Source organism: Papio anubis, chromosome 5 (genome assembly GCF_008728515.1).
Source record: "Papio anubis isolate 15944 chromosome 5, Panubis1.0, whole genome shotgun sequence".
Lineage (NCBI taxonomy): Eukaryota > Metazoa > Chordata > Mammalia > Primates > Cercopithecidae > Papio > Papio anubis.
Window position 1 is genome coordinate 104228302 of NC_044980.1, and position 14804 is coordinate 104243105.

At 36.5% G+C, this 14804-nt stretch overlaps 1 protein-coding gene across 3 annotated transcripts in view; it reads left to right on the forward strand.

Annotated features, from left to right (window-relative positions):
- Window positions 1–14804, forward strand: part of CAMK4 (calcium/calmodulin dependent protein kinase IV) — a 256916-nt gene that overhangs the window by 138177 nt on the left and 103935 nt on the right. For 2 of the 3 annotated variants that reach the window (XM_021939590.2, XM_021939591.2), the window contains exons 3-4: window positions 9624–9686; window positions 11615–11697. The exons of the other annotated variant lie outside the window; for it this stretch is intronic. In XM_021939590.2, coding sequence (XP_021795282.2) covers window positions 9624–9686; window positions 11615–11697 — 146 coding nt within the window. The remainder of the gene's footprint in view (window positions 1–9623; window positions 9687–11614; window positions 11698–14804) is intronic. 3 annotated transcript variants of the gene reach the window in all.

The window sequence follows — 14804 nt, forward strand, 5'->3', positions numbered from 1 at the left end:
AAGTAGGAGCTGTAAAGATAGGTCGTAGAAATCAGAGAGTGTAGTGTTTGAAATCAAGATTTGTGATGTGGTCGAGTTTATGGTAACAAGAAGGCCTGAGAAGTTGTCATGGAAATGAGTTGCTAAGTAAGAATTGAGGAAGTGGTAAAAGAACTGAGAGGCAAGAATGTTGAATGAACCATGCATGTGAAAGTTGAAGTTGTTAAGAATGATTATGGGGAATAATGGTTGAGATGGAGACATACATGCTAAAATGTTCAGTATAGGAGTGTGTTCGTGAAAGGGAGATGGGAAGATGACTACAATGAGGAGGAGTTGCAGGATGTATTTGTTGATGGAAGACATTTCAAAGGAGCTGGGATTTTGGAGGAAGAGGAAGAGAGATGATTTGGGCATAGCAATGAGGAGCAAGAAGGATATCTATCCTACTTCCAGGCCTTGGGGTACATTTCCTACTGGACCAAAAACAAGCCACTCCTTGGGAACACTGAAAAATGTGAGACAGTCATGAGATGCCCAGGTTTATGGTGGAACAAGGGGATGAAGATAAATAATCAGACTTGGTTACAATTCTGTATTTATTGGAAGTACCAGCCTCATGTAGGAAAATCTCAATTTTTTTATGTGTCCTACATTTGATTTTGGGGTGTTCAAACAGAAGTTCTTAGCTTTCAAATTCTTGTAGACCAAAACTGTCATTCTTGAATTTAACAAAATTCCAGTTGTCAAGATTTTTCACCAAGCATGTTAGTGCCAACATGTACTTGTTGAATGTCAAAAAATAGGATGCTAAATTAAGCAGAAGTTATGCATAGGGAATCATTGGGAAAGCATAAAGACATTTGGTTGCTTATTTATTTATCCATTAATGGCTTATATTCTGCTTGTTTCCATAAAGGATTTGAAGAGCACAATTATGTACTTTGCATCATATCTCTGGACATCATTCGTATCAAAAATAAGCCAAAGAAGCCAAAGACAGAATACAGAGACAAAACAAGATGTATAGTCTTAATCTCTGCAGGGAAAATAAGATAAGGCTGAGCATTTTATGTTGAAATGCTACTTTACTTGCCTGAATGATTAGAACAAAAAGAGCAGCAGTCTCTAGTTGCACAGGTCACCCCAGTTTTCCAAGAGTATTTGAACTTCCAAAGTCTGGATATAGGCCGCATCTAAGATAGCCAAGTGGTCCAGTTTATTCACCCCCTGTCTCCATTTGTAATTACCACAAAGCAGAAACTGGTTTTCCCTTTTTTCCTTTAAGCCATCATTGCTTTCTTCTTCATATGTTTTTAATTATTTCTGTTTTCCTCATCGACCATGTTGGTCCTAGCACAAGATTGTATTTGCTGCATATCTTAGTGAAGGATCTGTATTTCATCAATCCCATTCCAGGGGTGGAGCCTTTTTCTCTGGTGTTACTCTAGAATTATACCTCTTAGCTACTTCTTTCTCCCCTGCCATGGGAACAGACAGGAAAATTGGGATTTTTTTTCAGTTTTAAGAAACCTTGAGTGTTGTGGAGTGTTGAAACTATAAAAATCTGTATAATTTCTTTTATTAAATTTTAATTTTTTTCTGTGTATAATCTTCAGAAAGTATATCAAAGACCATTAGAACACTTAGGGCAGTTTAAGTAGAGGAGCTAGGACAAGGCATTACAGAAAAACGTCATGTGCCCAATTCATTTGATGGTTATCTACTTCATATTAGTAACAAGAGCAATGACAAATAAATGGAGACAAGGTTCTTTCTGATGAGCAGTAACACATCATAAATTAGAGAAGCAAGACTATGAGTCCACTGCTGTCAATTTAGTTTACCTGGTGCCTTAGTTCATTTTCTATTGCTATAAACAGAATACCAAAGACTAGATAATAAACAGAAATGTATTTGACTCATAGTTCTGGAAGGTAGGGTCATCTCATGGTGGATGGGCAGGATCCTGAAGCAAGTCTTGTGTCACAGAGAGAAATAGAACTGAACTTATCCTTTCATCAAGAGCCACTCCCATCATAACTGTCTCACTCCCAGGATGATGGCAATAAATCACTCATGAGAGCAAGTACTTCATGACTTAATCATCTCCTAAAGGCTCTACCTCTTAATACTGATACAATGGCAACTAAGTTTCCAACACATGAACTTTTGGGGAATGCATTCAAATCATAGCACCTAGTAACAGATAAAAACTCTAGAATGCACTATGATTGGACAAAACTCTGATGGGCTGCCTCATATTTTTTTCCGCCTACTTACTACCCGAGCCAGGGGAAGTGAATGACCTTTAGCTATTTCATGCAGATAGGTCAACCAAGCATATGCCTGAAATTTCTGGCTGTTATAGCTACTTTTGGGTTTGAATGAGAAATGACATTTCCTGTGGAGGAATATACCATCACAAATGACTGCCAGCGAGACCCCATATACTTCCCAGAAATCATAGAAAAGTTAACCCATGGGCCAAATTTCAGCAATGGGAAACAAAGGAAATTCCTGAGTGGGTAAATTCCCCCTTCTTCCTCCTTCCCATGGACTTCTTCAAGGAGTAGTAGCCTGGTACAACGTCTCTGGAGAAGTACCATGTGCCCATGGGATGCAGCTGCCCATATGACCTGCTGTATGTCTTTATAACTCATTAGGATGTTTGGTGCTGACTGCATTGTGTCTCTGACCTTTCTGCATTTCCCTTTTTTGTCACTCTCACTGCGTTGGATTTCCCAAATAAAGCACAGAATGTTGATCCATGCCTCAAGTGTTTTTTCCTAGGGAACTTGGGTTAATTAGCCCAAGTTAAGATTTTAGTAAAATACATATTTATTGTAAATTGTTAGTAAGGAAAAACCGCTATTCTTGATGGTATTTTGTAGATACTAAAGGTAAGTTTTAGGATTTCATTGTTGTTGTCATGAATGGTTTCTTAAAACCATCTGTTGATGCTTCTCAAGATGCTAATTATGGTCACACTTGGAAGCTAATTTCAAGTGGCAATAATGACTGTTCAGATAGCTGCCCATTGACTTTTGTGGTTTACTTGACAGTTATTTTCTAGGAAAATATTATTCATTCTGAGTGGTAATGTGAGAGCTCTCCAGGAATTTGGAAAGGGAATTTAGAAGTGCAAGGAAAACACCAACTTCTGTAATGAGAAGAATATTGGAAAGGTTGAGAGGAGATGGCTATCAAGACCTGCACTTGTGTGACCTCCAAGACATGATACCTTTAAGGAAAACTGCCCCTGAGAGTATGGCTATTTAAGAAGCTCTCAGACTTCTTTACAAAAAGCAACAAACAGATGGCCCTCAGCTTATCCTTCTGGAAAGGATTTCCTGGCTTCAGTATGGTCTTATCCTTGGCTTCTTAGCTATATAGCTGTCCATTTCCATTTTGTTCAAAATTACCCTCTGCTGGTTTCCTTGGTCATCATTACTTTGACTCGTAATACAGCTTTTGTTGCTTAGTTTACTCTCTTTGGATTGACGGTGTTTTAGCCTTACTTTTCTCCATGTTCCTGCTTCAGAGATTCTTATTTGCTTCACCCTTCTCAGCCTCCACCAAACTATGCCCTGCACATTATTCACCCTGGGCCCCAGCATTCAGAGAAGCAGAAATGAGACTGTATTGACATTTTTCCTTCATTTAAATTATTTTTACTAGAATTTTTTTCTTCTTTTTATTCTATTTTCAAATGTATAATTTTTTGGAGTAGTGATTTTCAAAGTTTTGGCTTTAGGAGCCCTTTCTACTCACAAAATAGTAATAATTATTATTTTAATATTATATTATTATTTATTAATAGTATATTTATTATTGAGACAGGGTCTCATTCTGTTGCCCAGACTGGAGTACAGTGGCACAATCTGAGCTCACTGCAAACTCCACCTCCTGGGTTCTTTCTGCCTCAGCCTCCTGAGTGTCTGGGATTACAGGCATGTGTTGCCATGCCATGCCATGCCATGCTAATTTTGTATTTTTAATAGAGACAGGGTTTCGCCATGTTGGCCAGGCTTGTCTCAAACTCCTGGCTCCAAGTGATCCACCCACCTTGGCTTCCCAAAGTTCTGGGATTACAGGCGTGAGCCACCACACCCAGATAATACAAAATTATTGAGAATTCAAAATAGCTATGCATATTTGCTGTATGAGAGACTAAAATGGATATTTTTAAAATTTACCAGTTAATTTTTAAATTGCAATAAACCCATTATATTTTAACATAAATAACAAAATGTCTATACTTTTCAAAATAAAAAATATTTAGTGAGAAGAGTAGCATTATTTTGCAAATCTCTTTACTATCTGATCTAATTGAACACAGCTTGATTCTCATAAAGTTTTGCATTCAATTGTTGCCGTTTGTTGTTTTGTTTGAAGTATGGTCATTCCTCAGTATCCATGTGAGATTGGTTCCAGGACACCTGCAGATACCAAAATTCACAGATGTTTAAGTCCCTTAAACTATAAAATGGCATAGTATTTGCATATCATTTATGAACGTGCTCTAATATTCTTTAAATAATCTCTAGATTATTTCTAACACCTAATATGTAAATGCTATGTAAACAGTTGTTATACTGTCTTTTTATGTGAATATTTTAATTGTTGTGTTATTTTTTATTGTTGTTGGGATTTATTTCCCAAATATTTTCCATCCATGGTTAGTTGAATTGAAGATGCTGAACCCACAGATATGGAGGGCTGACTGTATGTGGAAACAGTCTGACCTTATTCACATACGCAACTGGAAAAGGGAGAACCCTACATATACCCTGAAAGGGTCTCAAGAACCTGGAGTCACCCTGAGACCATATTTTAAATTGAGAAATGATGATATAGAGTATCATGGGAAAATAATTACCTTTTTAAAAAATGTTTTTATAGAAAATTTAATTCTGAATTAAAAGCAAATGATTTTAACAGAAGTTTGCTAGCCCAGCCTTTTTGCAATCTGGCCTGTTCTGAGTATTTTTTGAGTTTAGATTATTGAACTTCAGATCATTTAACTCTCAAAGAACTAAAAAGAAATAGCATTTTATGTAATATGCCCTATACAACATGGTAATAGGTAAATTTGTTCAGAATGCGTATTTGTATTAGAAAATATTTGTTTAATATAAATATATAATGTGAAAAAATTAAAGGATTCTACTATCTCATTTTACATTGATCAGAAATATCTGAAAAATGGCGGGGGTGGGAGTGGAAGAAACCTATATTACAAAAACTCAAATATATAGTGAGAAAAATAAATTCTAGTATAACAGTCTTAATTGAGGAACACTTGTGTCCTTAAAATTTTCTTTAAAGCATTGTGCAATAGTGACAAATACATTTATTTGGTATTAGCAAGGAAATCCCTGTTGACCTGAAGAGAAGATGGTGATCTCAGCACTTTGGGAGGCCGGCATGGGTGGATCACGAGGTCAAGAGATAGAGACCATCCTGGCCAACATGGTGAAACCCCGTCTCTATTAAAAATACAAAAATTTCCTGGGCGTGGTGGTGCATGACTGTAGTCCCAACTACTCAGGAGGCTGAGGCAGGAGAATCGCTTGAACTTGGGAGGCGGAGGTTGCAGTGAGCCGAGATCACGCCATTGCACTCCAGCCTGGCAATAGATCGAGAATCCATCTTAAAAAAAAAAAAAAAAAAAAAAAATCTGTATCCGTATGTTGTAATAGCATCTGCAGAAACTGAAATAGAAGATGACAATGCCATCTGACTGTTATAGTAACGCCTCTCTTTTTCAAATATCTTTCATTCGTCATTTGGTATAAGTGTTTGTCTCTTGCTAGATAATTTTTACAAAATGTATTTTTTTCACTAAATGAAAAAACTTTTAGAGTCTTGTGCTGCCATTCTACTACCTCCTGGACCATGCTGTCCATACCCCATGACTAGGCTGCCTATACCCACTGACTGGCTATCAGCAACCCACATCTTACACTACTTCCATGTACCTGGTGCACATTCTAGCAAAACATTCTCCATTTTGTATTAGCAACAGTGTGATTTTTTTAAAGGACTGGTAATGTCAAAAGTCTTTTAGAATAAGCCCACTGTTTGAATATTGGCAGCAGTTGACTCAGAAAAGCTGTCTTCCACTGAAAAATGGAACTTTTAAAACAAAATTCATTTGTAACTTGCATTCTTCCATCTTTCACTATCTTCTGTTAACATTGTGTAGATCAGTTGCATCTCCCAAATTAGATTGTAATCTTACTTTAGGAAGGACCATATTTCGTTTGTTTTTTTCCTGTGACCCAATTATTTAACATGGGGCTGAGTGCATAAAACCTATTTTAGACCTACCCTTACTGTGTACTGTACATTCATTACATAGAAACTAGATAAATTACTCAGACATTCTAAAATTTCCAGTTAAATAAAACACACTTTTTGGTTTTTAAATTTTATCTATTTAATATTCTCTGATTTAGAAGTTTTGACAATATAGTGGAAGTTATGATTCTCTTCTGCCTCACAAAGCACATAGATGTTAGTAAATTATTTATCTCAGTTTCTATTCCAACCATTCATATTGGCTAGAGCCATCATTTTCTTAGACTTCTTTACTTTCCTTCAAATTATATCACCAGTGACATCAAAACAATTGACAAGATTGCTGCCCAGAAGTAGAGAAAACAGCAGAATCGAGGTACAAAACTAGGCAGCCTGCTAGGTTTTTCACCAGTTAAGTGATTGCTCCTACATCAGCTTTCAGTATGGATTCAAAAGAGTTTCTAGGCAAAATTCTAAATTGCTATTTGGTAGGGCCCATTTGGGTTACTGGTAAGTGGTCAAAACTTTGAATATGAAATAAACTGATAGCAAGAGTTCTTATGAATGAATAATTATGTTATTGATTGATTAGTCTGGGACATGGAAGAAACTGAGAGAGTAATACTTCAGGATCTTAGGTAAATGTAAAATGAAGGGAGCAACTACTACAAGCAAGCAATAAGGGAGTCCTCAGTGTCTGACAACATTCATTCTTTGAGGGAACCAAGCCTCCCATCTCCCTCAACCATGGTCAAAGGAGGGCACTTATGACCCATTCTTGGCCTTGTCATGGTTACATGTCTCCTACATCCAGGAATAGGCATATAAATCAAGCAAGGCTAATGAGAATACCATTTGAGATTAGATAGATGTTGAGAGACGGCATCTCTCTTGTCTTAGAAATACAGACTTGGAGCTTCTGTGGCCATGTTTCATGCCATTTGGAAAGGAGAGATATAGACAGAGACACAAACATGCACAGGGGAGAGAGAGGTTATTTGAGTCAGAACCTCTTAATTTGGTTATGTCTGCAGATAGATCTACTCTGACATCCCAGTTACATGTGCCAATAAATTACCATTTGGGACTTATTATGTGAGTTTGAGCTGAGTGTTTGTTACTTGCAACTGAAAGAGCTTTGGTCAATACATAGTCTGAATCATGCAGAGTAGCTAGCTATGTTTAGTGTCCGTGGAAGACTGCTGAAATGGCCTCCAAAGTTCTTGGGTTAGAGAGCACCGAATGTATCAAGATGTGTGTCTTCCTTTACTCCTTTGCTTCTAAAGCGCCAGGCCCTATCAATTTGATGTACAGTCACTTGAGTTAGGTTATTTCTTACCAACTTGCTTTCCTCTATTCACAGTGAGTCTTCCCTCTTATGTAATGGCCTCATATTAACTGTCAGATATTAAAATGTACAGATCATATATTCATTCCCTCCTCTAAGAATTTATAGCTGATGTTGCATTTTTATGTGAGATGTTTATAAATATTTTAAGAAGTATGCTGGGTTGCACAGACTGGCATCCAAACAACAAAAGTAAAATACATTTTTGTTTTGTAGTATTGCAAATTGATTTTAATAGCTTGACTTTCTTTAGCAAGAATATATTAAAACATTCTGAGCCTCTTGATTGCCTGTATGAATAACCGAAACTTTTATTGCAGTTTAAGAGGCCTTACCATGACTATATGGCTATTTAATGTTTTATTGTATATATGGGTGAAATAAACTCTTGAGGAATCTCTCACTGGGCTGGGAACTCCTTAAGATCTCCTTGTAAACATTTTTTCATCTCATAAAAACTGAAAGCATTTATAAATGGTGACTGCTTTCTTTAAATGAGGTACTCTAGTGTCTGGCAAAATTGTATTTGCCAGAAAAAAGAAATGTGAAATATATGTATATGTTGCAACCAAGAAAAAGAACATAAAATGTTTGAAAAATTCTTTTGAGTATTCATTCCTTTTTTATTTTTAAAGATTGCATGCTTGTTTGTTACTGTTTTCATTAAAGAATGAATATTAAATAACTGGATGTTGTTCATCATCATCTTGAAAGTTGTGATTGGTTATCACCATTGACATGCACTTGGATTTCTCCTGAGGCCAACCTTTTCTTCCTCAGGAGAAGTAACTGAAAGGGGAGAACCCATTTCCCATTTGAAGCAGTCTCTTGGATATGCCTACAGAGTTTGGCTGTGAATTGCACATAAACTTCTTCATTTCTAAAACCATGTAAACTCTTGCTACTTCAAAGGTTCAGGACAGCTCAAATGGCAGAAACCATAGTAAGAGTTCAGGTATTATAGCTATCAATTGTTTTGATAAATTTTGTTGGAGAGGAAGACATTAAAACCTTTATGTCTACTATATAACTTTTAGAGCCCTGAAATGCCAGCTTATTGTGATTAAAGAAGTCAGTCATTGGGCTAGAGAGAATATCCCTAATTTTGGAACATCCTGAACTAAACTGCCATTGTCCCAAACGTAGAGACCAAGTGGTGAACTAACTAGGATTCTTTCATGGCAAGCAACAAAAACTAACTCTGGATAACTTAAGCAGAAAAAGGAAATATAGTGGCTCATATAATTAGAAGTTCAAAGGGCAAACCAGCATAACTGAATCTAGGGGGTTAAATTATATCAACAGTCCTCTTGCTTCGTAACTCAGCAATGTTTTTTTTCCCTCTGTTGGCCTCATTTTAATAAAGTAGTCTCCATATGGTATCAAAACTGTTCACTATTAGAAGCAGACTGTATCCTCTTTTGCTCTCATAATTTCGGAGAAAGATGGAATACCTGTTTCTTTATTTGTTTGAGCAAAATTTTTGGAGAGGCTTCTGACTGGGATGACTTGGGTCAGGTGAATATTCCTGACCCTATCACAATGGCCAGGGAACAGGATACTCTCGTTGGGTAGGTTGGGTTTTGTGCTACATCTGTGTGAGAAGGACAAGTGAAGTGATTGACAGCTCCATTGGGGTTTAGACAGACTTCCATGTAAGAAAGGAAGACAAAGAAGAAGGATAGGTTGAGATGAACTTGGGCGTTAGTTGTGACAGTGATGACTTTTGATAGGAAAGTGGGGAAGATGCCGTGTAAGGAGTCTGACAAGTTGTGATCCGTACTAGTTCTTGGCTCTGTCTTATGTTGGAAGCAGAGAGAAAGGATGTGCAGCTGAAAAAGAAAGAGAGGAAGGAGACACACACACAAAAGCTAAGGAATTAGGCTCTGCCAATTTCCTGATTCACCCAGGTAGTTATTGCTGTTTCTATTTCTCTGCTACAATGAAGGGGGAGTTTCTTTCAGTTTATCTCTTTTATTTTGCCTTTTAGGTGGACAAAAAAATCGTAAGAACTGAGATAGGAGTTCTTCTTCGCCTCTCACATCCAAACATTGTAAGTGGTTTTTAACCTACTATTTGAAATGATTTCCAGAGCTAGAGAAAGGGACCTTTGTCCTTCACTGTCAATGCTGATAATGGAAAGGGGATTCTCCCACTACTGATAGCTACCATGTACTAGCTCTTGTCCTCATCTCATCACATTTTCAATCCTTTGGCTGAATAAGTCTTACAAGTAATACCTCTGAAAAAGTTCCAAAATAGATTAGCAATATACACCATCTTTATTTTCATGCATAAAAGGATAAAAATCAAAGAGTTTTGTTTTGCTCTAAAAACACTGGCTTTTTCCTTCTTTTGTATGCCTATCTTATTAATTTTCTATTACTGAAAAAGCCTGTGAAGAAAATACATTGCTCTCCAAAGTCATTTCAGTCTGCTTTGAGAGAGGATTGCTTCAAGAACAATGTGAAGATGCAAATAAATGATGTGCTTGAATGCAGAAAATAAAATGTCCTCAGAAGTTCTGCTTCAGGCTTTGTCCAGACAGCCTCTGAGGCAAAGATCTAGTAAAAAGCTTTCTTGAACTGATGAAGTGAAAAAGAACAAAATCATTTTCCAGGTCATAAGTTGTTTTTATGAATTAAGCCATCTACTTCAAAAAATCATTTTTGCCCATTTCTCTGAGGAAGTTGTGACGTCCAAGGGGATGGCCTGCAATGCTTAGGTTCAAGGCAAAGTGCTTAAAATTTTAATGTATGAGTTAGGGAAGCATTCAGCTATAAGTAGCAGAAAACTTGAATAGGATGATTTAAACAAATATTTTCCATATGTTGCAAGCAACAAAAATCAGGCAGTTTTCTGGCTCAGCTCCTCAGTGCTGCCATCCAGATACCATCCTTGGTTCTGCCATCCTCAGTGCGTTGACTTTCATCCTCATGCTTTTCCCTCCCGGGCCGAACATGGCTGTTCCACAATTTTTGCAAGTCATCACGTCTATATTCAAAATAGGAAAAAGATGGAAGGATCTCAGCTGCCAATTCTCATGAGAAGAGTAAAAACTTTCTCAGAAACTGTGGCAGCAAAAGTCTCTTCAAATTTTGTTGGCTGGAGCTAGTCACAAGATTACCCTTAACTGCATGGAGGCTGTGAAATTAGTGGCTGAGACCATTCATAATCTACAGTGTGGGGCTAGACACCATCTCTGAACAAATCAGAGTTCTCTTCATATTAAAGTAGGGAGAAAAGGGTTTTGGGTAAGCAGTTAATAAAATCTCCCATACTCCATCACCACTTTTACATTATCCATCTCTTCTCTCCAAAGATAAGTCAATGTAGAATTTTCCTCAAGTGTAGGATAGTCCTGGCTACTAGATTCTCGTATATATAGAGAAAAATATCTAAAACTGGATTATCTGAATGTGATGAAAACGGTGGTATGCTCAATCAACTCACTGTCACCACTACTTTTCTGAGGATTCCTTTACCCACTGACACCTTTTTAGATATTGATTGATATATCCTTTACATATAGGCAGATTTTAAGCTGGTCCTACCCTGCCTCAGACCCCTAGTTTTAAGTTCCTAATTCCCAGAAGAAATAGGCATTTTGTACTTCCAGCCACCATGATGCCTCAAATGGTTTAGGAAGTTGTGTTGTTTTTGTTTTTGATTTTTGAACAATTCAGAAATTGGGATGTTTCAGAAAAGTTAGAAAGTGTTTCCAAGGCAGATATTTTTCAACTTCCAAAAGGAAAAATGTAAGCATTTTATAGGAACTTTGAAAAAAATGAGGTAACTGATGAAATCAATAACGCAGAAAGAGAGTGAGAAATAGCTAGCTGATACAAGAATGAGGAAACTTTATTAACAGTGATCCAACGTATTACTACTGCAGAATGTTGTTTTAGCCATAGTGTTAGCTATTTCCAAGAAAGATGGAATAAGAAATTTGTGATATTCTTTTTTTATATCTTTCCATAGATAAAACTTAAAGAGATATTTGAAACCCCTACAGAAATCAGTCTGGTCCTAGAACTCGTCACAGGAGGAGAACTGTTTGATAGGTGAGTTGGTTCTGGAAATATAACCAAGAAAGGTTTGCTTTTGGCCACCAAAAAGTAATCTAAAGGACATTTCTCCTGAAACTTTTTATAATGACAGATTATACTTGTTGATAAATTCTACTAAAAAAAGTCTTAAGAAGAACGTTGAAGGAAGGTGGGTAGTGGTAAGATGCAGGTACATGAAAACTTGAGATATTTAGTGAGTAAAAAGGGGAACACTATAATATCTACTTACCTTTGCAAAGAGTTATCTCCTCAATAGAAAGATAGAATGTCTAAAATCAAATTTAAACTAAATAGTAAGATTTATGAGACTATCTTAAGAAAATATTTGACGAAAATTATAGAAAATTAAACATGTACTCTAAGTGTCCTCTGGTTATGATACAAAAGCTCATAAAACTCAATAATCTTCAAATGATTATTTTTAAGCTTACTTTCTTTAGAAGTCTGTGTAAAGAGTTCCACGTTGCAAAGTAAACATGCTCTGTTATAGCCAATTATTGCCAACTTTGGTTTCCTGTTCATATGTTCATCTTTCAAAGCAGAGGAGTGAGAATGGAGGGGGATGGGAGTGGGGATGGGAGTGTGCTGGAAATCTGGCAGAGCGTAATATATGCAAACTATTTGTACAAGACACACAAACTTTATGTTTCCATAGTTGTTGCAGCTTACCCACCCTCTTAGGAGAATTCTGTATCTGTCCTGATGGGCTCTTGAGAGCCTTTTGCTGTGTTCATCAGGTAATCAAAAAAGAATGGAATTTAAAGAAGACAAAGAGACTAAGTAGGCATATTTAGAAATGGTAAGAAGCCATGCATGAATGGAAAAGTTTTGTTTAAAAAATGGGGCAAGAGACAGGTAGAATGTAGTTTAGGGGGAAGACAGAAGAGACCGAGGGAACCACTGATGTAGCCTGAGTGCCTGGATCACAGCAAGTGCTCCATAAATATTTGCTGAATGAATGAATGAACAACTGCTGCAATGAATGGGCTCTGAGGAGAAACATATCTAAAGGGGATTACTTTTGAATGTGTTGGGAGAGGAACACTCCTTCACTTTTACCAGGGTCTGAATGTGTGCCCCCCAAATTCATTTGCCAAAAGCCTGATCCCTAAGAAAATGGTATTAGGAGATGGGATCTTTGGGAGGTTATTAGGTCATAAAGGTGGAGCCCTCCAGAATGAGATCAGTGCCCTTATAAAAGAGGCCCTAGAGAGCTGTCATCCCCTTTTTACTATGTAAGGACACAGCGAGAAGGTGCCCTATGAGGAAGCGGGCCCTCACCAGACACAAAATCTCCTGGTGGTTTGATCTTGGACTATCCAGCCTCCAGACCTGTGAGAAATAAATGTTTGATATGTATAAGGCACACAGGTTATATTATTTTTAAATAGCAGCTCAAATGAACTAAGACACCTTCCTTCCCACACCTACTCCACCCAGTTAAATTTGCTGCCTCTTCAAGAGCTTTCAAAAGTATTCATATTGTTTTTCAAAGGTTCTGTCTCTTTTCAACATTACACAGTGAAAATTTGGATCTTTAGGTGAGAAGGAGCAAAAGGCCTAGCTTCATTGCAACTATATATGTATGTGTAACAGATACACATCTGAATTTTGTTCATATATATGTTGAAACTTCCTTAGAGCAGGTTCAACATGATAACATTTTGACTGTTTTCACATTTTAAGAATAATAAGTCAGCTGAAGGAAGTGAGCATCAGTAGCCTAAAGTCATACAGTTCTGGTGGCAGTTGTTTTTTTGAAAGACTCACAGTTGTGAATCCTGACTCTACAACTGAAAGATAACTAACTAACCTAGAATAATTTACTTAACTTCTCTGAACCTCAGAACAAATTTGAAGTGGCTTTATGTTGCTAATAAAGCTTAGATGGCTCTGATCCACTATGAAGATATTCTTGTTCACATATTTCCATGTCCTCAAGCAAGACTCTCCTGGACTAGCTAATTTGGATTTTGCCACAATATATCTATAATGGCTCCTTTTTCAATACCTCTTTAGCTGACTCTTTTTCATGGATGTATTCCTTCTTTAGGTACATTAATAGAGTCAGTTTATAGTCAGATCCTGCTGGCTTTGGAGCTATGAGCTCTCTCTAAGGAGACCTTCCTTATTTCTCTGCTAATTATGGTCTATGAGAGAACTCTCATGTTTTTAAATTATAAATAATTGCAGGGCAGGAATGCCACACTGAAGCAATAATCTACTAATAGTATTTGCTATTTACTTACCTACCTCTATTGGTTTGAGTTAATTGGGAATCAAGGGTTTCTCCTTCTCTTCTTCCCAACCTTTCTTCCATGAAAGAATTTGGGATGAAATTTAATTCAGCTATAGCTAAAAATGAAACAACTAAATGCTATTGATGAATTTCATTTGGAGAGATAAATGGATGAAATATTCATATTTAACAGAAAGCATCTGAAGAATGGCAGCCAGCCAGTAAAGCACTCAACTCTTAGTGGTTTTAAAAGATAGACTCTTTTCCTTTGCGTGGTGTGGTCCATAACATTGACCTAGCTGATACGAACTTGGGTCTCTCCATTAAGTTACTTAATTCTGCAGTTATCTTTAAATTTTATCAAGCTGAAAAAACATTCTGCATTATTATCCAATGTATTGATTTCTTTCTTGAGAGTTAAAAAGTAATATGGACTGTATTTTGTACTTAGGTCAAAACAAATTTATTTAATTGTGATGATAAGAATTCATTCCTGGTCTAATGATGACTCTAATAGTATGTAATGAATGAACTAGGGGAGTAATTGCTGAAGAGATAATCATATGAGTCAATTATTCTCAAAAAGGTTGTATTTAATTAGCAAAAAATCTATTCTATAATACTTATAAAAATTAAACATAGTCAAAATCCAAGTAGAATCTGCTATTTTATGTAGAATTTAAATAGTAAATTACATAGGACAATTTATTAGAAATTTTGGAATAAAATTCATGATTTGTTGTGCCCAAGAAAAATCTAAAACATAAATAAATTTGCACAATTATGACATCATGAGAAGAAGAAAGCTCCCATGAAGTTTCTGTTTAATCGTTCTCAGTTTGGTCTCAACTCTTAAAATCTC